The sequence below is a fragment of the Ovis canadensis genome, chromosome 3 (genome assembly GCF_042477335.2).
Source record: "Ovis canadensis isolate MfBH-ARS-UI-01 breed Bighorn chromosome 3, ARS-UI_OviCan_v2, whole genome shotgun sequence".
NCBI lineage: Eukaryota > Metazoa > Chordata > Mammalia > Artiodactyla > Bovidae > Ovis > Ovis canadensis.
In genome coordinates, this window is record NC_091247.1 from 226,637,502 (window position 1) to 226,662,937 (window position 25,436).

The following is a 25,436-nucleotide window of genomic DNA, read 5'->3' on the forward strand; positions in this document are numbered from 1 at the left end:
GTCTGGGCATCTGCTGGCTACATGGGAGATGGTGCCAGGTCCAGCCACACCCATAATCTTGGTGGAATGGCCTCAGCGGAGCCAGGAAGCTTCTCTCAAGAAGACTGCCAACCCCACTCCTGGTCGTGTTTTCCCTGATTCCCCCGTCTTTTCCAGCCCAGGGGCTGAACTTGCCTGAAGGTGTTGGATGAAGAAGGGAAATGCCACCACCCCAGGAACACTAGCTGCCTGCCTGCTATCTCGCTATAAAGCATCAGGGAGACGGGCTCTACCTGCAGGTTCATGTGTGTGCATGTGTGTGCGTGCGCACGGGTGTGTGTAAGTGTTTTCAGTTAAGGCCTGTTTCCTATAGGTCCCGGTCAGCATCAGATGTCGGGCTGGCATCTGGCGGTCCCAGGCCCTCCTGTATAGCAGGCTGCTCCTTGAGCTGCAGGGGGATCTCCGAGGTTCGGGTGAGGGCAGAGAGACCCATGGGTGCTACCAGGTATTAGTTCTGCGTAGAGATTCCAAAACGCACAATTACACTGAACACAGACGAGAAGGAAAGCATAAAACTGCTCATGATAACACACAGTTCCCAGTGGGAAAAAGTCCTTACGAATACAACGGGTTAAGGACAGATTCCTCAGCGGATATATTGCCATCTTCTTTCTCTTCTTTTTTGTTTTTCTTCCCATAGTATTATTGTTGTTGTTGTTATTTTTGCAAAGGACGTGGTAATAGCCAGAAGCTCACAGTAGAAAGTAAAAGTAGGCAGCTTGAAAAAACAGGTTTGGGAGTCACTAAAAAACACTAAGTCTGTCAATCTCTACTTGAACCTGTCGCTGCCCTGAGCATCTTCTTCTCAGGGGCACTCTACTCACTGGCATGTCTATCTGCCATGGTAGAATGGGGCAGGTTTTTGCCAGGGTGGCCCTTCTCCCGGGGGCTTTGAGGACCTCTGGACACCGGGAGGGACTGAACGGCATGCCTGCCTTTCAGATGGGCATTCACACCACCCACACGGCCCCCACCGCTCGATCACTCCAGCCGCAGCCCCCACCCCACACACTGGACAGGCGAACCTCAGAGGGGTGAGGCGACTTGCCCAAGACCACCCAGCGGGGAAGGGGCAGGGCTGTCGGTCCCCACACTCTGTCCCTTGCATCCCAGGCTGCCCCACTGCTTTGCTGTCTGTGATGGGCACTGAGCTACATGGTGAGGGGCCACCTTTTTACAACAGAGTGCTCTGATCCCTTACCAGCTACGACCGTAAACACCCAAGGGGTCATCAGTCCCTCCTGGAGAGACCTCTGTGGGGCCAGGAGCAGCGTCCTGCAAGTTCTCAAGTTGACTGGCACGAATCCGGGGACTGCAGCCCTTGCTGGTCTCTGTGACAGTGAGCCTGGGCCCAGTGCTCGTGGCGGGGAGGCCAGGCCACCAGCTCCCTCTTGGCAGAGGAAGTGTCTCCGTGTGAACAGCTGCATGAGCTCCACCCAAAACCTCAGGAAGCTGGAGATGCAAGCCCCTTAAACACCTGGTCCAACCCCTTCCTTTTAGAGATGGAGCAACAGACAGTAGAGAAGGCACAGGCCTTGCCCAAGGCCACCCTGATCTTCCTACAGAGCTGATGTCAGTCTGGGCCTGTGCCCAACCCCCTCCCCCCGACTGGGGTTTCTCTGACTCCCAAGGTTCTGTGCATGGGATGCAGGTGTGGGCTGATCCAGCTGTGCCGAATGGCTGCTGAGCAACCCTCCATGGCGACAGCTGCTCCACTTGGACAAGTTCCCGCGGCAGGTCCGGGGATGACTCAGCATCCAGGGTGAAGGAAGCAGCGCTGATCCCTAAGCAAGACCCCAGGCAGAGGTTCTCCAGCTTGGCCTCCGCCAAACTGTACCCCTGGGTTCTGGCAGCACTGTTTGGAGGAGACGAGACTCAAGCTATAGGTCCGAGTCTTCCTCAGCTTGCCCTTGTGACCTTGGGCAAGTCACCTGACCCACCTGAGTCTCAGTATCCTAGTCCGTGAAATGGGAGGAGTCCCTTCTCTATGGGGTTGATGAGCCAGGCTGGATGCGGAATGCTTGATGCCCTTGAAATGGCCTTCTGCTTTATCAGAGGGTGGGTGTTATGTCTGTCCCACTTCAGGTGTTTCTCAGTGAACCACAGTGTCTGGGCTGTCACCTGTCTCTCTTCCTAGATTTCTTCTGTATCCACGCCAGCCCGACTTTCTCTTGGCTCCTTGCGATCACCGAGCCGGTTGCTGCCTCGGGGTCTTCACACTAGCTGTTCCCTCTGCCTGGAAATCTCTTCTGTCTTCAATGCCCACAGTGGCTCTTGCTTACCAATCAGGTCTGGGCTTAACTTGCTCAGAAAGGCCTTCTCAGACTAGCCAAACTTAACCCTCAGAACTCCGTTTTGATTGAATTCTTGGCTTAGGGCTCACTGCTGTTACTACCTTCCTCTTCCCTGCTTATTTCTTCCCTGTCCTCTCCCCGAGCTGGCCAGTACCACGAGTCTGCCTGCTCTCTGCCACGTGTGATGGATGGAGGGTCCATTGGAGACATTGGGTTTAGCTGAGTAAAGGTACGTGAGCAGAGGAGCAGAGACCCACCCAGCTGGGTGCTGGGGGAGATTCTGGCATCACTAACACCAGTGGAATGAGGGTGTCTACACTGCCAGTTTGGCCTTCAGGGATTTATGTGATCATTTCCCAGATCATGCCCTTCCACATGTGTGCCCTGGGGCAGCGGGGTGGATGGCGGTAGTGGTGAGCTCAGTGGAGAGATATTATGAACATCCAGGTTTGCATGGAAGTCTCACCTTAAATGGGAAGGGCTTCTAGAACCTTCCCTTCTGGGTTTCCATAGTGCTCATCATTCTGTCCAGCAAAGATCTGTGTGTCTGTTTCTTCCCTCTGGGGGCAAGGAGGAGGCCTGTCTGACTCAGCTCCTTTCCAGATCACTGCCCAGCAAGCCTGATATACAGTAGGTGCTTAAACAGAATATGCTGTAAGAGGGTCCCGGGGCAGCAGTGGTGGAAAGCTTGGGACAATGGCCCATCCACTGAGAGCCACTGGGGAGATGCTCCAGGGACTATACTGGGGGTACCCTGGGCTGGGGAGCTTTGACTTTGGGTTGTTAGACCTCTGAGGTCGAGCCGAGAACTGTCTCCTCTTGGCTGTGAGACCCAGGCCATTTCTGCAGGGAGTTCATCCTACTCACTTCCCAAGTGATGAGAGTGGGTGTGTGTGAAGATAGTCAGTGTACTGCCTGCCCCGTAGATGGCCTGAGATGTGTCTCTCATCACCGTCATTATAGGAAAAAAATTCCATAAGAACGCATCCCCACTGGCATTTCTGCATCCCAAGCACCCCTGGAGGCACAGTGGGGCTGTACCCCACACTTGCCAACTCCATCTGGCTCACAGCTGCCAGCAAGAGCTGGCCGGGACCCCCACCACAAGCAGACCCAGGCCCATCAGAGAACTTGGGGGACCCCAATAAAACCAACCAAACAAAAAGACACCCCCAATCATACACACACACGCACACTCATGCACACTCACATTCAAAATTCTGACACGGATAGGCCCACGGGCCACTACTGGAGGGAGCAAGGGCAAGGGAACCATGGATAGGATGCACAGGCCTGAATCCTTCCGCTTGACTTGGCCTGAGCAGCCGTGTCGGTCATCCTGAGTCCACAGTGGTGCCACCTCTCAGAAGCCACCAGCCCAAAGTGGGACTATTGCTCGCAGACGGGTGGCTCCGAAGCCCCTTCCTGCACCCTGGCCTCCCACCACACCACTGTTTGCTTCTAGTCTTAGAAGTCCGAGGAAGGGGGTTCGGGCACAGATAGCATTTTCTCCTCCACCACCTCCACGGCCGTCTTGGCTCTCCCTGGCGTCTTGAAGTTGTTCTTCTTGGAGGCTGAGCCAGGAGGTCTCACCTCCCCCATCCTGAGGCACGGCAAAAGGGTTTTCTAGGAAAGCAGAAGGGAACAAAATATCACATGGTGTCTCCTCCATGGGGACTTTTCTGTCTGGCCTCAGTGACAGGAGAAGCCAGGCTTTTCTCTGAACACGTGCCATCTTTGTCTCTTAGACACTGAGAGTTGTTTGACTTTAAGGCTGGAAGCAAGAAAGGCAGGTCAGCCATCACTATGTTCCCATACAGCAGCACTGCTGCCTTGGAGGGAGAGAAGTCGCTCAGTCGCGTCCGACTCTTTGCGACCCCATGGACTGTAGCCTGCCAGGCTCTTCCACCTATGGAGTTTTCCTGGCAAGGATACTGGAGTAGGTTGCCATTTCCTTCTCCAGGGCATCTTCCCCATCCAGTAGTTGAACCCAGGTCTCCCACACTTCAGGCAGACTCTTCACCATCTGAGTCACCAGGGAAGCCTCCAGCCCAAGCAGTAAGATAAGAAAAAGGCATAAAGAGTTGGGAACGAAACAGAAAAACCCTAATTACCATTATTGGCAGATCGTGTACATAGAAAACCCAAGAGAATCAACAAGCTAATTCTTAGAACACAGGGTGCAGATATAAAGATGCAACTTTCAATCTGTAAGACATCAGATCAACTTACAAAAACCAACAGTCTTTTTCTTCCTCAGTGATTACCAGGGTCATTACAATGTCTTGGCTTAAGACAGTCCCAGGTAATACTTGTAATTTTCAATACTGTTCCCCTTTTACCCTCAAAAGTACTCTACTTTGGATATTAAACCATATGGCCACCCTTGTTATAACAAACAGAAGATATTAAGAACAGACACCGATAACACCCATAATAAAAATAAAAGAAAACATTATGAGTCTTGGAGCTACACCACTGAATATGACCGTATCATACAAAGCCATGGAGAGGAAGCCAGACAATGCTGGCGCATGGAGGGGTCAACAGATCGCTGGGAGAAGATCAGGAGTGTAAACACCAGCCATGGGGGCACCTACAGCTTTGATTGGCAGAGTTGAGTTGCCACTGTCCTTTCTCTCCTGGAGATCACCTCCAAATAAGGATAACGAGGAAAAGAAACACAAACTCCATCTGTGGCAGACACAGTAAACCCCTAGTCCTATATCCATTTATGGGAGCAATGACCCAGTCACAAATATTCAGCTTCCCATACTCCCTTGCAGACAAGGGTGAACACATGACCCACCCTGGCCAATGCCGTGTAAGCTGAAGTCTACTGGGAAGGGAACATGGATCCAGAGGAAAAAGAGCACGAGAATGAAAGGCCTTCACTAATGAGGGCGGAGTGGGAAGGGAGCAGGCAGAGACCCGGTTCTGGTGACGGCCCCAGACCATCTGCCTCCACACCACTGTAGCTGGGTGTCTGCTATGTGCATCTGGTTGGACAGCAAGGAGATCGAAACAGTCATTCCTAAAGGAAATCAACCCTGAATATTCATTGGAAGGACTGATACTGCAGCTGAAGCTCTATTACTTTGGCCGCTTAATGTGAAGAGCTGCCTCACTGGAAAAGACCCCAATGCTGGGGAAGATTGAGAGCAGGTGGAGAAGAGGGTGACAGAGGATGAGATGCTTAGATAGCATCACCAACTCAATAGACATGAGTTTGAGCAAAATCCAGGAGATACTGAAGGACAGGGAAGCCTGGCGAGCTGCAGTTCATGGGGTCACAAAATGTCAGATATGACATAGCAACAGATAAACCATTTCCAATCAAGCTCTAGTGTGTGTTCCAGGGTCAAGGGTGTGGAGTTGATGGAAGGGCTCTGACTGAGCCAGTAAAGCCCATGTTTCCAGAGTGAGAGATGCTCTGAAGGGCAGAGCCAACACCTCAGTATGCATTACTGGGCTCTGGGCAAGAAAGTCTGTGGAGTTGTCTCCTCTACTTCACAAAACTGAGCCAGGTCCCCCATCACCTGCTTTATCTTTCTCCCTAGACTTATCTCAATCCAGCACACCAAATATTTTACTTACTGGCCTAGCTTACCATTTGTCTCTCCCAACTAGATAATAAGCTACATGAGGGTCATGGCATTGGTGTGCTGTGTTCATTTTTATATTATCAGGGTCTGGAACAGTAACTGGCACAGACTGTTGTTGAATGAATGAATGAAGAAAGAATTTAAGGCCCAGATAAATCAGATTTTAAATATAAAGTCAGCAGAAAAATGTTTAAAACACGTTTTTTAAATTGTAGCTCGCATAAGCCCTTCTTGCATGAGTTAATAGAGGAGACTCAAAGGATTTCACATGCTGGCAAGGTAATGCTCAAAATCCTGCAAGTTGGCTTTGATAGTATGTGACCCAAGAACTTCCAGATGTACAAGGTGTGTTTAGAAAAGGCAGAAGAACCAAAGAACAAATTACCAACATCCGTTGGATCATAGAAAAGGCAAGGGAATTACAGAAAACCATCTACTTCTGCTTCATTGACTATGCCATAGCTTTGATTATTGCCAGGAGCCAGCATGGGGAATCCCGCCCGTGGCAAAGGTCATGAGGAAAGGGGCCTGACAAAATGCAAAGGCAGGATCAGGCCTCAGGGGTCCCCCTGGATTTTCTCGAGCATCTATCCCCAAAACCAGAGTCTGCCTGCTTTACTGTGTTATGCTTTCCACCCACTCTTCTAACATTACAGGGGGGCTATCCCCGACCACCTTTCTCTAAAGAAAATTAACTTAGAGCTCTAGTTAATAAGTCTCCTGGGTGTAAAAGGAATGTCTCAGCCCAAACCCCTCTGACAGCTTTCTAGCCTGCCTGACAGGTTTATCCGGACTCTTACAGCTGCGCATGTGATTGTTTACAGCCTCCCGACCTCGAGAGGCACAGGGAGCTTAAAACACCATAGGAATGTAGGGGCTTCTGAGGAGTCAAAATCATTAGGATAGGACTGATTAAGGGTTTCATTGTTGAGCCAATACTTGCTACCAAGTTTTCATATCTTTTATTTGTAGATATAGTTGGTATGTAGAAAAAAACAGGTAGCAACCCTGGTATTAGCAACATTAGATCTTTTTTTTTTAATTTTTATTTTTATTTTATTTTACTTTACAATACTGTATTGGTTTTGCCATACATTGACATGAATCCGCAACATTAGATCTTTAAGTTAAGTACTTCCTTTGTTATAACCCACTGCACCTTTGTTCTACAGGAATGTAACTTTATTTAATACTTTGAGGGTGATACAGATTAAAGAAAAAACACTTCAAGGGAAAATGAGTTTTCTGGTTGATAGACATTTATCTAGGAAAAGAGCCATAAAAATGTTAACAGGCCTCCTGGCCATAAGATGATGTAAAACCACCTAAGACCTTTTGTATACGGGAGGGTATGCAAAAAGAAAGCCTGGTTTCAATAAGGGTCAGGACTGCTGCCCCTGCATAACTCTGCATATTCCATTATTTCTTTATGGACAACTTGGGGTGTATAAGCTGCTTTTGAAAATAAAGTTGTGGGTCTGGCACCGATGCTTGGCTCCCCCATGTCGTTCTTTTCTCCCTTTTCAGGCTGAATTCCCGTCTGGAGCACAGAGGCTCTCCGTGTCTACTTATTTGCCCTGGCTTCTAAGAACCACGCTAGAGGGAGCCCAAGGCGGGGCACCCTCCGCTATTCAAGCAGGCGCCGGTGGCCTATGTAGACAGTGCAAGCCCCTTGTCTCGGAGCTTTATTTGTCTCCTGTGTAAACCAAGGAATACAGCCTCTTTTCTCCTCTATTTTCTCCACTACACTATTCTTTCCTAATCTCTCTTTATATCTCTAAATAAATAAATCTCTCCTCGCTAACTCTGTCCCCGCTTCGAATTACCCTGGATACACTGGGGCTGGACCCTGGCAGATTATGTGGATCACAACAATCTGTGGAAAATTCTTAAAAATACGGGAATACCAGACCGCCTTACTTGCCTCCTGAGAAACCTGTAAGCGGGTCAAGAGGCAACAGTTGGAACTGAACATGGAACAACAGACTGGTTCAAAATTGGAAAGGGAGTATGTTAAGGCTGTATATTGTCCCCCTGCTTATGTAACTTCAATGCAGAGTACATCATGCAAAATGATGGGCTGGATGGAGCTCAAACTGGAATCAAGATTGCCAGGAGAAATATCATTAACTTCAAATATGCAGATGACACCACCCTAATGACAGAAAGTAAAGAGAAGCTAAAGAGCCTCTTGATAAAGGTGAAAGAGGAGAGTGAAAAAGCTGGCTTAAAACTCAACATTCCAAAAATTGAGATCATGGCATCCTGTCCCATCACTTTATGGCAAATAGATGGGGAAACAATGGCAACAGTGACAGACTTTATTTTCTTGGGCTTCAAAATCATTGTGGACGGTGACAGCAGCCACAAAATTAAAAGTTGCCTGGTCCTTGCAGGAAAAGCTATGACAAACATAGACAGCATTTTAAAAAGCAGAGACATCATTTTGCCGACAAAGGTCCATATAGTCAAAGCTATGGTTTTTCCAGCAGTCATGTAAGGATGTGAGAAAGAAAGTGAAGTCGCTCAGTCATGTCTGACTCTTTTTGACCCCATGGACTGTAACCTACCAGGCTCCTCTGTCCATGGGATTTTCCAAGCAAGAGTACTGGAGTAGGTTGCCATTTCCTTCTCCAGGGGATCTTCCTGACCCAAGGATAGAACCCGAGTCTCCCACATTGCAGGTAGATGCTTTACCATCTGCGCCACCAGGGAAGCCTGATGTGAGAGTTGGACCATAAAGAAGGCTGAGCACTGAAGAATCAATGCTTTTGAACTGTGGTGTTGGAGAAGACTCTTGAGAGTCCCTTGGACTGCAAGGAGATCCAACCAGTCCATCCTAAAGGAAATCAGCACCATATATTCACTGGAAGGACTGATGCTGAAACTGAAGCTCCAATACTTTGGCCACCAGATGCAAAGAGCCCCTGACGCTGGGAAGATTGAGGGGAGGAGGAGGAGGGAGCGACGGAGGATGAGATGGTTGGATGGTATCACCGACTCGATGGACATGAGTTTGAGCAAGCTCCAAGAGATAACGAAAGACTGGGAAGCCTTGTGTGATGCTGTCCATGGGGTTGAAGAGAGCTGGACATGACTGAGCGACTGAACAACAACGCTTAGGATCACCAAGAGTAAGTAGAGTAACTCTGGCAAGGGTACTGGCAAGGACAATCTATTTAGCTGTAGGACCATGTCTGAAACTAATGTATTGTGACTGTTATATAAAAAGAACAAAAGAGATAACACAGAACTGATATAAACTACAGGAGGGAGGGTGGAGGTCAGAGGAGGGAGGTAATATATATAAACTGTCTTCTGTGTTTATAGCTAGAAGTCCCGAAAATCGTTTAGAGATGGAAATAATATTAGAGGTACAAAGGCAAATGGAAAAACTAATATAATCAGCTAAAATCATTTGATGGACGAGGGAGGAGGAGAGCCGAAAGTAGGAATATTCTAATTTGGGCGTCACTCATAGTAGGGAGAAAATAAACATTGTCTAAAGAAACAGAGGATTAAGGGTATCATATGACAGTATAATTATGAAGATAACTATGGGATGAAAAACACAGCCTTCCAAATTGTCAGAAGACATATACACAAAAAATAAAACAAAGAAAACAGGGAGCATATGGTGAAAATTGACAACCCCCACAAAAGCTATAAAAGCAGAAAGCATATCATAAACTATGATGGCAGAAATAAGACTGAATGTAGCTGCCATATTAGTAAATGTCCATGAGCCACACACACTTGCTAAGAAAGAAAGACGGAGACTGGGTTACAAACGAAATTCCCTGCAGGTAGAATGACTCGGAAAGGCTTCCTATAATAGGATGGGTAGGTGATGAAAAAGCTTTGGAGATGGATGGTTGTGATGCTTGTACAACAATGTAAATGTGCTCAACACCTGTGAAAAGCACAGTGGTTACAATGGTAGATTTTGTTATGTGTTTTGCCATAATGACACAAAAAAGAGTGGGTAGAAATAAACGCAAACCAAGAATGACACTGGATTCCCAGGGCGTCTTTGGCCCCTCCTGCTCTCTCGCGTCCACCACCAGTGCGGCAGCAAAGCCTGCAGATGTGGCCATCGACCCCGCCCTTCCTGCTCCCTCTTCTCTCCTGCTGCGGCCTCCTCATAGCCCAGCCCTTCTGTCTTCCCTCCATTCAGCAGCCGGAGGGATCCTGTGAAAATCTATGGCATGTTGTGTCATGTCACGCCTCTGCTCGAAACCTTCACCGGCTCCCATCTCACTCGGAGTAGAAGCCAAAGACTCTCCCCTCTGTCCTCTCTGGCCCAGCCCTCCTCTCTCTCTTCTGTTCACTCTGCTGCAGTCTCGATGGCTCATTCTACGCCTCAGCCTGACTGTGCCGTGGGGGTTGTTGCTGTTGCTCAGTTGCTCTTTGGGACCCCATGGACTGCAACAAGTCAGGCTTCCCTATCCTTCACTATCTCCCAGAGCTTGCCCAAATTCATGTCCACTGAGTTGGTGATGCCATCCAACCAACTCATCCTCTGTCGCCCCCTTCTCCTCCTGCCCTCAATCTTTGCCAGCATCAGGGTCTTTTCCAATGAGTTGGCTCTTTTCATCAGGTGGCCAAAGTATTGGAGCTTCAGTTTCAGAATCAGTCCTTCCAGTGAATTTTCAGGGTTGATTTTCTTTAGGATTGACTGGCTTGAACTCCTTGCTGTCCACTGGACTCTCAAGAGTCTTCTCCAGCACCACAGTTCGAAAGTATCAGTTCTTCAGTGTTCAGCCTTCTTTTATGGTCCAACTCTCACATCCGTATAAGTGAGAAAAACCATATGGAAAACCATACTGGAAAAACCATAGCTTTGACTGGGCCATCCCATCACTTCATGGCAAATAGATGGGGAAACAGTGGAAACAGTGGCTAACTTTATTTTCTGGAGGGCTCCAAAGTCACTGCAGATGGTGATTGCAGCCATGAAATTAAAAGTCGCTTACTCCTTGGAAGGAAAGTTATGACCAACCTAGATGGCATATTAAAAAGCAGAGACATTACTTTGTCAACAAAGTTCCATCTTGTCAAGGCTGTGGTTTTTCCAGTAGTCATGTATGGATGTGAGAGTTGGACTATAGAGAAAGCTGAGCGCTGAAGAACTGATGCTTAACTGTGGTGTTGGAGAAGACTCTTGAGTCCCTTGGACTACAAGGAGGTCCAACCAGTCCATCCTAAAGGAGACCAATTCTGAATATTCATTGGAAGGACTGATGCTGAAGCTGAAACTTAAATACTTTGGCCACCTGATGCAAAGAACTGACTCATTGGAAAAGACCCTGATGCTGGGAAAGATTAAAGGCAAGAGGAGAAGGGGACGACAGAGGATGAGATGGTTGGATGGCATCACTGACTCAATGGACATGAGTTTGGATGAACTCCGGGAGTTGGTGATGGACAGGGAGGCCTGGCGTGCTGTGGTTCATGGGGCTGCAAAGAGTCGGACACAACTGAACGATGGAACTGAACTGAACTGACTGGGCCATGGGGGTGGTGCCCAGATATTTGATCAAACACGGTTCTGTGTGTGTCTGTGAAGGTGTTTCTGGATGAACTTCCCCTTTGAGCTCATAGACTGAGCCAAGTGCATCGCCCTCCCCAAGGCAGGTAAGCCTCTTCCAATCCACTGAAGGTCAGGGAATAGCCAGGGGAAGGGAGGGTTCCCTTTCTGCCTGCCCGTTTTTGAGCTGGTCATCAGTCTTTCCCTGCCATCAGACTTGGGACTGGGGTCTGCACCACTGGCTCTTGTGGTTCTCAGGCCTTGCAGACTTGGGCCACACCGGGCCATCAGCTCTGCTGGGTCTCCAGCTTGCCACCTACAGATCTTGGAACTTCTGCCTCTCCAAATCTGCAGAAGCCAATTCCTTAGAGTAAATCTCTTTATATATAGCTCTATGTAGATCTTATACATTTTATCTATATTATAGAGATATCTGTTTATATAGCGATATCTATCTATATCTAGATTTATATATAGAAACCTACATCTGCATCTTCACTCTCTCTATATCTATCCTGTTGGTTGCATTTCTCCAAGAACTTAGACCAATATAGCACCTGCACCAGCACACTGCCATCTCTTCTCCCAGATAAACACATGGCTATTGATACTTTTCCAAACTGTGGTGTTGGAAGAGACTCTTGAGAGTCCCTTGAACAGCAAGGAGATCAAACCAGTCAATCATAAGGGATATCAATCCTGAAGATTCATTGGAAGGACTGATGCTGAAGCTGAAGCTCCGGTACTTTGGCTACCTGATGCTAAGAACCGACTCAGTGGAAAAGACTCTGATGCTGGGAAAGATGGAAAGCAAAAGGAGAAGGGGTCAGCAGAGGATGAGATGGTTGGATGGCATCACCGACTCCATGAACCTGAGTTTGAGTAAACTCTGGGAGTTGGTGATGGACAGGGAGGCCTGGCGTGCTGCAGTCCGTGGGGTCACAAAGAGCTGAATGCAGCTTAGAGACTGAACAGCAATATTCCCTGATGTCCTTCAAGTCACCCATTACTGAGACCCTCTCTGGCCACCCCATCAAAAGCTGGACTCCACGATCAACTCTCTCCCTGCTCTCATGGGGTTTTTCTCCCTAGCACTTATCACCGTCTGACACTCCATGTATTTTACTGATGCATTTTAAATCGTCTTTAGGCTCCATATAAGTACAACTTTTCAGTGGTTCTGGCCCACTACCGTACCCCCAGGACCAACAACAACCCTTGGTAGAGAGCAGGTACTCCATAAAGACGGACGGGACAATTAACAAAGAAAGAGGGGGCCTACCCACTCAACTCTGTCCAAGGAAGTCAGAAAACTCTGATGAGATGGGTGAATTTCCAAGAAGATAGAAATTACCCAAAGAATCACAGAAGAAGGAATCTAAACAAACCAATTGCCAAGAAGAAAGAAAGTGTCCAATCGCAAAACCAAAGTTTAAAATGAGAGGCATGGAAATGAAAGCCGTAATGGGAAAGCATTCCAGAGCATAGACCAAAGGAAGCTTCCACGTTCCTCCACTCAAGCAAGTTCCGCAGAGATCAAAACGGTTGAGAGAGCACCGTGTGTGTGCTGGTTTGCAGGGGCGGGGAGCCTCTGCCTTCTGTGCTGGTGGGAAGGACATCAGTTCACGTCTGGAAGGCAGCTTGGTACATACCAAAGTCACAGACTCACACGCCCTCTGACCCAGTAATTCCACTCAACCATCATCCAACAAACACGCCCACAAGGGCAAAATTCTTATAAGCTCATTTACTGCAGCAGTGTGGGTAAGAGTCGAAGATTAGGATCAAAGACTTGTCCATCATTCGGGAACTGGTTCAAAAACAAGGGCTGCCCGTGCAAGGGAGACCAAAGCAGGACGATGGCGTCCGGCAGCCCCTGCTGGTGGCATCTTCTGCCAGGCCTGGGCTGGGTGCTTGGGTACAGACCCGCCGGGCATGGGCCCAGCCCTCCAGGACTTAGAGCCAGCGGGAAGCCGCACTGGGACCCCCCAGAACAAAAGCAACAGACCCACATGAGTCAGCGCTGAGAGCCTGGGGGCGTGGCCTGGACGGGGGCTGGGACTCAGGGGAAAACTCATTGCGGGAAGTGGGGGAGGGCACACCAGGAACCGGAGCTGCCTTAGCAGAAGCCAAGCAGAGGGTCACAGCCGGTGACGTGGGATCTTCCAGGCAGCGTGAGTCTAGGATCAGCTCATGTGTGACCCCAGGGCTCGGGTGTGCAGACAAGATCCTTCTTAATTCCAGGCAAGGCCAGCGTCAGGGCTGCTGTGATGGGGGATTTCTCCTGGACGGGGCACTGTGCCAGCACTTTCCACGCCTCATCTCACTTTGCTTTCCCAACAACCCTAGAAAGTGGGACTTTTACTTCCTGAGTTTACAGATGAGGAAACCGAGGCAAAGGGAGGCATCGCGATTTGCCCAGAGTCACCTATGGAGCTCTTTTTGGAGCCAGGGGTCCAGCTTGCGCTGCCACCCGCTGGGCTGCGTGGTCACTCCTCCTGGACGGGCTGGGCAGGGGGAGGCTGCGCTGGGCAGCAGGTCTGGAGAGAGAGGTGCAGCCTGGGACCTGGGTGGGGATGAGGAGAGTCTCAAGCTGGCATCTGCAAAGGTATTGGGGAGATAAGACGGAGCCCCTGGCAATTTGAATAACAATGAACATTTCCAGAAGGCTGAGACTCGGTATAATAACGGCTTCGGGTAAAAGCAGAGGAGTCAGACCAGCAAGAGGACTAATTGCCAGGAGAGCTGCAGATAAAGCGTCCTCAGCGCTGATAAGAGCTCCCCCAAGACCAGGAGCCAGGCGCCGGGGACTGGAGTGTTCAGCTCAATTGCTAAAGCATTCTCACAGTAACTTGAGAGGTTACCATACTCACACTGTTACCACGTCTCAAAGAAGAGAACAGTGCAGGACCACTGCAGGGCTAAGAAGGCAGTCCCCCAACCCCAGCCCAGCACAGTGCTCTTAGCAGCAAAAGGTGTGGTCATGGGGGGCTACATGGAAGAGGTGTGCTCGTGGAATGATGATAGAACTGAAACTCAAGCATGGAGAAAAGGCAACGTAAAACTACAGGGGGCCGCCCTCCATGCCCCTGAAATAAACGGCTAAGATGACAAAGACGTTAGGAGGTGGGGGAGGAGGAACTCTCACCCACGACCCAGAAAGGGCAAAGAGGTTTAGCTGCTTAGGGAAACTAAGAGACCACATGGGCTGAGGCTGAACATAACCCTTGTCCCATGACGCTTCATGTGCTCCTGTTGTAGGCACAGCTCAGGCTCCCAAAGAGGTCCCTGTCCTAATCCCCAGAAGCTGAGAATGTGGCTGTGTGATGGAGAGACTGGTTACCCAAGTGGGCCCAGGGTCATCCTGAGGGTCCTTGAAGAAGGAGGGTGCAGGAGGGTCAGAGTCAGAGGAGATGTGAGGATGGAAGCAGAGGTCACAGTGATGCCACCGAAGGAAGGGTCTACGAGCTGTGGACAAAGTCTGCCCCCAGGAACAGATTCTGCAGGGAGCCTCCAAGGGACAAGCTCTACCAACACCTGGACATCAGGAATTCACAAGGCTCCTTGGGAACCTCTGCCCGTCAGAACCATTAGAGGACACATTTGTGCTGTTCTAAGCCACCAAGTTTATGGTCATTGTTTACAGCAGCCATCAGACACTCCTGAGCACCCAAGAGAACTGTCGACCTGTTCACCAGAGCGTGTGGCGGGTGTTCAGAGCAGCTTTATGGATAATCACCCCAAGGTGGAAACAACCCAAACGCCCTCAGCAGGTGAAGGGATAAACAATGTGATATGCCCAGATAGTGGAGCACCCCACTCCAGTACTCTTGCCTGGAAAATCCCATGGATGGAGGAGCCTGGTGGGCTATAGTCCATGAGGTCCCTACGAGTCGGACATGACTGAGTGACTTCACTTTCACTTTTTACTTTCATGCATTGGAGAAGGAAATGGCAACCCACTGCAGTATTCTTGCTGGAGAATCCCAGGGATGGGGGAGCCTGGTGGGCTGCTGCCATCTCTGGGGTCGCACAGAGTCGGACACGACTGAAGCAACTTAGCAGCAGCAGCAGCAGGGAAGAGCAGACTCTTGATATGTGCAACATCAGGGAGGAACTCATCTCATCGAAAACAATGTCGTGTGAGAGATGCTGACCCTAGGGTCCACACCATCCAGTTCCAGCCCAGGGAGAGCCTACAGTTGGGCAAAGCGACTTAGGGGCTGAATGCCAGAGGAGTGGTACTCAGGGGTCGAGAGGAAGCCTTCCGCATGTTAGACTGCTCACCATCTCAGGCTGAAGTTCACCAAACTGTACTGTTAAGATGGGCACTTCACGTACGTTAACTGGGAAAGAGTGAACAACCTCCGGAAATGAGTTTCTGGTCTCAACTTGCACAACCCAGTAACGGGGAGCTCACTACCTAGTGAGCAGAGCAGCTCTGCTGTGAAGGAAGGCTGCCTGGAAAGAGGTTCCTCCTCTGCTGACCCCACAACCTGCTTCTGGCCTCCTCCCCTGCTGCCAGCCTGGCCTCAGGATCCTGCCCTCCAGTCCTGCAGGCACAGCGAGGCTCCACGACCCCCAGAGTGCTCAGGCTTCTCTGGGTCAGGGCTTCCTTTCATCCTTTCCCGCTTCCAGCGAGAGCTGTCAAGAGCAAGGCAGGGCCCAGGCCCCGGGGGTCCCTGCAGACCCTTGGCGAGTGTCCGTGTTCACTCCCACCACCAGCCAGCAGTCACCTGCCTCCAGGAGCTTCCGTTTACTTTTCTGCTAAGTGAGGACTTTGCCAAGGTCACAGGAGGCAGAGTGTTAAAGCGCCTCGCACACGGTGAGCGCTCAGTGCATGGCTGTCTTAAGTGGGGGAGAAAAAGTATTTCAGAAGGGGGTTTAGAGACCCTCTAGGGCATTTTTATTTTGCCTTTAGCAAGACATCTTGTTGGTCCTCTAGACAGTGAAGATGGGCAGCTCTGGGTCACCAGGTCTCCTGGAAAAATGAGAGACTATCAAACACGGGTCTTATTGGTGGACAAATTAGAATGACTTGGGGTCTTACAAGGCACTGCTTCATTTTTAAGTATCTTACGTGAAACCTCACTTCCTTCCCCAAAGGGAGAAGCCTGCTGTCATCCTGGGATCATGAGGCCTGGCGGATGGGGGTGGTGATGGCGCGTTTGGAGGAGCCCACTGACTGTATCTCTGCATCAGGCACGGGGCATCTTAGGAGCAGTGGGCAGAGGGCTGGGCCTTAGGTCCTGGCCTTTGAGGCTGGGTCCCCACAGCCCTTCCACCCGACCCTGCGCCTGCAGGATCATGCCCCTTCAGGCCTCCTGGGTCCCTTCTGCCTTGGGACTGCTCCCTCCACACTTCCTTGCTGGCGTCCCTGGTCCCTTGCCCCACACTCCAACCTCGCCCCAGGTGACCTCCCCACTCCATCCGTGACAGGCCCCTAGGCAAAATCCAAGCTGGGATTCAGCCCACATTCCCCACCCCTGCCCCCCGCCCCAAGCTCCTCGCTGACTTATCTGCAGCATCACCCCACCCCATCATCACAGGCACCTCAGCCTCCAGATGGCTGATCCCCGAAGCCAGGCCTTGGTGCCATCTCAGGAAACCCCACCAGCATCGCCCCAGTGGCTCAGGCCAGAGTCTGGGGCACGGTCTTTGGAGCCCCTCACTTCCCCACCATCCCCTCCCAAATCTGGTCCTATGGGCTGTCTGCCCCAACCTCCTCTGCTCCGGCCACAGCCCAGCCTGTGAGCCAGTGCTGGCCTCTGCTGGCCTCACTGCCAGGGGGAGCTTCTGAAAAGGCCCCGACCCTCTCCTGGAGAGCTCCCACCACCCCTGGATCAGGAAGCCTCCTCCTCACCATGACCCTGCACCTCGGGCAGGGTCCCCCACCCCTCCCCTCCGGAGTCCCCTTCTCTCTGCACACTCCTGCACCCTGACTTTGCTTCTGATGCATAAACACACTGCATCTGTCTGCCTCAGTGCTTTTGCACAGGCCATACCCAGTGCCTGGAATGTCCCCCGATTCGACCTCAATCTCCTCCGACCTCAGCAGCTCACTCCTTTCATCCTACGGGACTCAGCTGCCCAGAGAAGCAGAAGCTGGATCACAGGGGGCCGTGGAGGCTGAGCCGAGGGCCTGTTCTTATCCCGCAGGTCACAGGAGCCTCAGAAAGGCTTATGGCCGAGGAGGGCTGCCCGAGTGCCTCTGCAGATGCAGGGCTGGGGGCCACTCTGGCAGGGGGAGCAGAGGAGGGGTCTGTGGGGAGCAGTGCCTGGTTCCAGGGACATCATTGCTCACACCCTGCGCTTATCCTCTCAGCCATCATTTCGCCCTCCTGCCTTGTGGCATTTCGCAGGAAGCTCGGGGTCTTTAAACCTCTGCATCCTAAAGGTGAATTTTTAACGCTGCTTTTGTAAATATTTGATGCTGTTGCTTTCCCAGGCGCTCTGCATTCTACATTAAATGTCACAAAGTGCTCTGGAAGCGGTCCTTTTCATCCACAGCTCTGTCCACAGCTCCCCCCTCTTCCTGCCCACAAAAGGAAAGCCTCTCTCCCCAGGCTTCCTGCTATGAATTTTTCAAAGTGCTTTCCACATCTGTTCTTGTCCCTGTCTGCGTCTCCATCAGCCAGGTAGAAGGTCAGGGAGGTTTTAAGATGAAAGGCACCATGGAAGCATTCTGTCCCTTCCCTCGACTGACACGGTGAAGACAGTAAGGCTCAGGGAGGGAAGGGGCTGCCCAAGGTTAAACAGCAGTCAGCGGTGTGCTGGGGGACGAGCCGCTGTGACTCCTAGCCCAGGGCTCTGCTCCAGGCCCTGGGATCCCCAGCAGGACTCAGACTGTCCTTGCTCTTGCCCAGTCCAGTGGACACAGAGGGGACAACAGATCACGTGGTCCTGCCTGTGATGGGAGCAGGGAGCAGGGACAGAAGTCCTCCAGCGGGTGGAGGAGAGCAACCGATTAAGGTTTTGAGGGTTAAGTAGGAGCCCGTGGGGAGCTGGGAAGGGAGGCCAGGGAGGCCAGGCTTGGGTGAGGGTCTCACGGGGTCTGAGACAGGGGTCTGATTCCATAGCCTGGCCCGGGGCTCGGGGTTTGGTCCACTCTTTTGTAAATCCCTGGGAGACGAAGGTGCCTCCTGGGAGTGTTTGCACCTTATCCTAGGCTGTCCAAGCAAGGCTCCTAGCCCCGGGCCCTGGCGCCATTCACACCACTGTGCTCCCGCAGGCTGGGTGCGGACCTGTCCGTCTCTGTCTTCCTTCACCCCTAGCTGCTCAGATGCCCTGGCCCCTCCTCCATGCCCCTTGCCCATGGCTCTTGGGTCAGGACGGAAGCGGCAGGAGGGGGCAGAGGGGACAGAGATGAGTGTGCATACTACACACACATCTACACACACTACACACACACACACATGCACACACACAACACACACGTACACACAACACACAATACACACACAACACACACACCACACACATGCACACACACAACACACATGCACACACACAACACACACGTACACACAATACACACATGCACACACAACACACACACAATACACACGCATACACACACCACACACATGCACACACAACACACATGCACACACAATACACACGTGCACACACAACGCACACATGCACACACAACACACACAACGCACACAACGCACACAATACACACACCACACACATGCACACACACATGCACACACAACACATGCACACACAATACACACGTGCACACACACCACACACAACGCACACATGTACACACGATACACATGCACACACATGCACACACAACACACACATGTACTCATGATACACACACTACACATACATACACACAGCACACACACACATATGCACACACAATACACACACATCCACACACAACACACACGTATACACAACACACACACAACACACATGTACACATGATACACACACCACACACACACAACACACACAACACACACACACACACAATACACACACATGCACACCACGCCCAAACTACACCCCTGCACTCTGCATGCACACATACCCACACACACTATACGCTACGCATGCACACAGCATGCACACCCCCTGGCAGCGGGGCCCTGGGCATGGGGGCACCACGGGGCTAAGCACCGGCTCTGTGTCAGGCTCCTAGCAGGCAGCCCCTCTGTCCTCTTGGTACCACCGTTTTCACAGACAAGCAAACAGGCTTGGAGGAGTGAGTGATTTACCCAGGATCTCAGGGCCCACGGATCTTGTTGGCCGGACCCAAAGCCCTCACTCACGCACCTCGCTGAGCTGCATCCTGGGTCCAGAAACAGTGGCTCTAGTTCGCTCTGGAAGTGCATTTTCAGGGATTTTTTCCCCAAAACCCTCCCTGAGGTATATTCACCCAGAGGCTGAATACCTTGATCTTCCAGGCAAAGCAAGTGGAGGGGCAGGATCGATTTCCGGCCCAACACCGGCCAGTGTCCCCTGCAGGCAGGACTAAACCGTTTCCTCTTTCTACCCCCAGCACTCAGCGATGGCTATGACCTAGTGCCAACCTTGGACCAGCGCTGGTTGGATAAATCAGGGAGTTCAGGGTGCCTGCTGCAGGCTCGTTCAGAGAAGGAAGGGCAGATGCAACCAGAGGGTTTGCAAAGGGATGCCGAGAGGTCTCCTCGGGGGCTGAGAGCCAGATATGTGGCCAGAGGCCCGACCAGGCTCTCTGTCCCCTGGCCCCCCAACTCCCTTATTCCCTGCACCTGGAAGGACCAGGATCTGGGAAGGGTGGATGAATCTCCCCCCAGAACCACCTTGTTTCTCATCCTGGCTACTGCTGCCGGGATGTCCCTGGGAGTGCCAGGACCCTGCCTTCACCTAAGAAAACGTCTGCTTCTCCACAGTAAGGGGCACAGACCACTGGGGCAGGCAGACCCCGGAGGTGCCAGCATCTGAGCCCTTCTGTACAGCGGTGAGCTGGTAAACATTTAACGACCAGTCCTGCCAGGGAAAAGAAGCCCTGGTTTGTGGCTTTACTGCCCATTTCTATGGCGTAAACATGAACACTGCCAACATGATGTTGCTGAGTGTGGAACCCTGAGGGGGTGGGCGGTGGTCACCATCCTGCCTGTTTCCACCACACAGATAAACATCTCAAGAACATAGGAAGGAGCAGACTCAGCAAAACAATCAGGAAGTGAAGAGTTTCGATTTTCTGTCACCTTTGTGTTAAATAAGATCTACTGAACTGGAAGTTTCTATCGCTGAATTTTTACAGCGGCAGTGATTTACAACAGGTTCCAAAAATGTCTCAAGATTTAACTGCCAGTTCTACTGAACTTCCTTGGTGGCTCAGCTGGTAAATAATCCACCTGCAGTGTTGGAGACCTGGGTTCGATCCCTTGGTTGGGAAGATCCCCTGGCGAAGGGAAAGGCTCCCCACTTCAGTATTCTGGCCTGGAGAATTCCATGGACTGTATAGTCCATGGGGTTGCAGAGTCGGACACAACTGAGCGACTTTCACTTTCACTTTCTGTTGAGGTGGCCCCCCCCCAACTCTTGGATATGTTTATGGGTTTGTTTTATATGTACTAGGAAAAATGTAACTTAAAAAAAATTGAAGTATAGTTGGTTTATTGTTAGTAATGTTGTATTGATTTACTGTTAAGTTGTGTTAGCTTCTGGTGTACAGCAAAGTGTTTCAATTATACGTATATAAACAAATATAATGTTTTTCATATTCTTTCCCATTATGGTTTATTATCGGATGTTGAATATAGTTCCCTGCGCTCTGCAGTAGGACCTTATTGTTTATTTCATATATACTAGTGTGTATCTGCTAATCTCAACTTCTAATTTACCCCTCCCCATACCTTTACCTGTTGGTAACTGTAAGTTTGTTTTCTATGTCTGTGAGTCTGCTTCTGTTTTGTAAGTAAGTTCATTGTATCACATTTTAGATTCCATATATAAGTGATGAAAGTGAAAGTCACTCAGTCATGTCTGACTCTTCTCGACCCCAAGGACTGTACAGTCCATGGAATTCTCCAGGCCAGAATACTGAAGTGGGGAGCCTTTCCCTTCGCCAGGGGATCTTCCCAACCCAGGGACTGAGCCCAGGTCTCCCACATTGCAGGTGGATTCTTTACCAGCTGAGCCACAAGGGCAGCCCAAGAATACTGGAGTGGGTAGCCTATCCCTTCTCCAGTGTATCTTCCCAACCCAGGAATCAAACTGGGATCTCCTGCACTGCAGGCGGATTCTTTACCAATGGAGCTCCCAGGGAAGGGATATCGTGTGACCTTTGTCTTTGTCTGATACTTCACTTAGTATGGTAAGACCCATCTCTCGGTCCATCCACGTTGCTGCAAACGGCACTGTTTCATTCTCTTTTATGGCTAGGTAGCATTCCATGTTGGAGAAGGCAATGGCACCCCACTCCAGTACTCTTGCCTGGAAAATCCCATGGATGGAGGAGCCTGGTAGGCTGCAGTCCATGGGGTCGCTAAGAGTGGGACACAACTGAGCGACTTCACTTTCACTTTTCACTTTCATGCATTGGAGAAGGAAATGGCAACCCACTCCAGTGTTCTTGCCTGGAGAATCCCAGGGGCAGGGGAGCCTGGTGGGCTGCCGTCTCTGGGGTCGCACAGAGTCGGACGTGACTGAGGCGACTCGGCAGCAGCAGCAGCAGCAGCCTTCCCTGCACAGGTGCACCACGTTTTCTTCATCCATCCTTTGGCGGCGGCACAGGTTGTTCCCATGTCTTGACTATTGTAAACGGTGCCGTTATGAACACTGGGGCGCGTGTATCTTTCTAGATTAGAGTTTCAGTCTTTCCTGGCTATATGCCCGGGGCAGGATTGCTGGGTGGTGCGATAGCTCCACTTTCACTCTTTTAAGGAACCTATACACTGTACTCCGAAGTGGCCGCACCAATTTCCATTTCCTTCCATCGCTTAGGAGAGTTTCCTGGGAAAAAACAACTTTTATGCGAAAGATATGAGTGCTTAGGGCAAGTCTGGGCTTTCTTTTTTTAAAAAAATGGCTTGATTTAAGATCAATAAAAAATGTAGTAAGTAAATAGTACAAGGAAGAGAGGTACACACACAAGAGGAACACCCAGGAGCTGAAAGTTTAGGAAACAAATGTTGTTGATGGAAATGGCTTCAATTATTTCCTTTTTTGGGGTCATGGTAAAAACATGTGGGCACCCCCCAGGATAGGAGGCTTCCCAGGTGACGCTAGTGGTAAAGAACCCGCCTGCAGTGCAGGAGATGTAAGAGACATGGGTTCGATGCCTGGGTTGGGAAGTTCCCCTGGAGAACAGCATGGCAACCCACTCCAGTATTCTTGCCTGGAAAATCCTATGGATAGCAGAGGCTGGCAGGCTACAGTCCACAGGGTCTCAAAGAGTTGGACACGACTGAAGTGACTTAGCACACACAGACACCACAGGAGAGGAAATACAATTAATTAACAGGTGAAAGGCAAGGTGTTTGGCCCCATTAATAAAATAATTTTTAAAAAAGCAAACCCCAGGCTGGAGAGGGGGCAGCATCCTCAGAAGCTGCGGGTGGGTGATGGTCCGTTTGGGAACGAGGCTGACACTAATACAAAGGGCCATAAAGCTGTCACACCCCTGCACTCAACAATCCACTGGCCTTGAATCTGTGCAGAGGACATACTTCAAAAAAGGGAAAACCATAAACACATAAAAGTGTTTGTTGCCATTCCTAACTTGCCAGAGTAAATTCCTCCCCCTTGCAATGTTTTCATCATAGTAATATATATATATATATATATATATATATATATATATATATATATATATATATAGTTAAGTTGTGTAAATGCCTTGCTGTGGGGAAATGGCTGATTTAATGCCAGCATACGGAATCTCTACTACTGGGGAGCTGCTACAATGATATTTAGAAAAATTAAGTCAAAATCGCAGGGTAACGGCTAATTTGATGTTAGGTGAATAAAATTAGAATGCAGAACTGTGAGTACAGTCGTCCCCCATAACCATGGACGGGAGTACATCCCAAGAGCCCCGTGGGCACTTAAAGCCACAGAGAGAACCAAACCGTACGTAGACCATGTTTTCTCGCGTCCACATGTGCCTATGATAAAGTTTAATTTATAAACTAGACACAATTCAAGGTTAACGACAACGACTAATATTAAAATAGAGCAATTAGAACAATACACTGTAATAAAGTTACATAGGTGTGGCCTCTCTCTCAAAGTATCTCATCGCACAGTTAATGCCTTTCCCGTCTACAGTGAGCACTCAGGAGGCCCTGCGGCCGTTGCTTTTGCAGCCTGAGGTGCAACAGCAAACTAGCACAGGTTCCTTTTTCCTTTTCCACAATTTCCCGGGTAGAAGATTCATCCTTATCACGGATCTCAGCAAGATCTTAGCTGGTTTTTCTTTCCTTAGTGAGAACTTCCGTCCTTCACTAAAAGGAACCACTTATAGCTTCCCTGTGGCACAGCCAACCCGCAAGCATCACTGTTCTTGCCCCGAGAGCCCATTATTAAGCACGTGAGGGTCACTTGAACGCAAGCCCTGCGATGACCAAGAGGACTAAGAGACGGATGGGCGGAGCACCCCGCACGAAGGGATGTTTCACATCCAGGGCGGGACGGCATGCGATTCGATCACGCTACTCAGAATGGTATGCAATTTGAAACTTGTGAATTGTTTATTTCTGGAATTTTCCAATATTTTCAAACCAAGGTTGACTGCAGGCCACTGAAACCAGGTAAAGTGAAACTTTGGATAAGGGGGCCTCCTGGACATCACTCCTGGAGGCGTGTAAAAGCAGGCACATAAGAAAGGAGAAAATGCAAAACACCTGTGTACGTGTGTGTGTGTGCGTGCGTGTGTACGTGCGTGTGTGTGCGCATGCATGCGTGTGTGTGCACATGTGTGTGAGTGTGCATGTGTGCGTGTGTGTGAGTGTGTGTGCGTGCGTGTGGCGGGGGTGGGTTTCTGTGGCTTTTCTTCTCACTTTCGTTCTTGCACTAATAACACACCAATAATTACAGTGAGCATTTATGGAGGCTCCCGTCACAGGCCAGGTCCCGTTCTAATCCTCACAGTCACCCAGCAGTGTCAGTCTACTGGACCCATCTTACAGATGGGAGAACTGAGGCTCAGAGAATTGAAATAATTTGCCTGAGTTCCCCCACTAGCAAGTGGAGGCACAGTCTGAACCCAGCTCTGACTCCAAGACCATGCAGCTGGGCTCTCTGCAAGTTTGCTGGCTGAGGCCATGAGATTCTTGAGGCAACATTTTCTGTAAACCAGCCTGCACTTTGCTGCTGTGTAGCCAGGACCTCCTTGGATAGGGCAGCGTGCCTAGAGGAAGGAGGCAGGTGGCGAGCAGCCAGGTGGAGGTGTGGGGGCTCCTGGCTGCTCCAGCCCCTCTTTGGGTCTCCAGAAAGATTCTGAGGGCTGAAACAGACTCTCACAAATGGTGCAAGGGCAAGGAGAAAGACTCCAAAACCAAACCAAGCCAAATCAACCATGTAACCCAACCATGTGGGCATGGCGGCCTTGGCGGAGTTGGTGCAGAATCTGTGTGGTTTTCAATCGATACTGCGTCCAGGCCAGAGAGGGCTTGGTGGGCCAGTGCCTGGAGCCCCAGACCTCATACCCTTTGGGGGAACCCTTGAGGTCCTGCCCCAGGGGTGGGTAAGGCCTAACTTGCACAGGGAACCCATCATAGGGTTCGGCATGGGGCTGGGCACTTCGTGAGCGCCATCTCGGGGCGTCACTCCCACAGTGGGAGAGGTACCGGTGAGATCCCACTTCCCAGTCCAGGGAAGCCCACTGCTCATGCAAGAGCAGCGGACTTTGGAGTCAGCTAGACCTGGGCATGAATGCCGGCTCAGGCGCTGTGCAGCTCTGGGGAAACTGCTAACTCTCTCTGAGCCTCAGTTTCCTCCTCTGTGCACGGAGCC

The 25,436-nt window shown here is 50.5% G+C and overlaps 1 protein-coding gene across 3 annotated transcripts in view; it reads right to left on the reverse strand.

Moving 5' to 3' along the window:
• Positions 1-657: 657 nt before the first annotated feature.
• The window catches only part of SHISAL1 (shisa like 1), a 140,053-nt gene continuing 115,274 nt past the window's right edge, over positions 658-25,436 (reverse strand). For all 3 annotated transcript variants that reach the window (XM_069581741.1, XM_069581739.1, XM_069581740.1), the window contains exon 5: positions 658-3,959. In XM_069581741.1, the coding sequence (XP_069437842.1) occupies position 3,959 (1 nt within the window). In that variant the 3' untranslated portion in view covers positions 658-3,958. The remainder of the gene's footprint in view (positions 3,960-25,436) is intronic.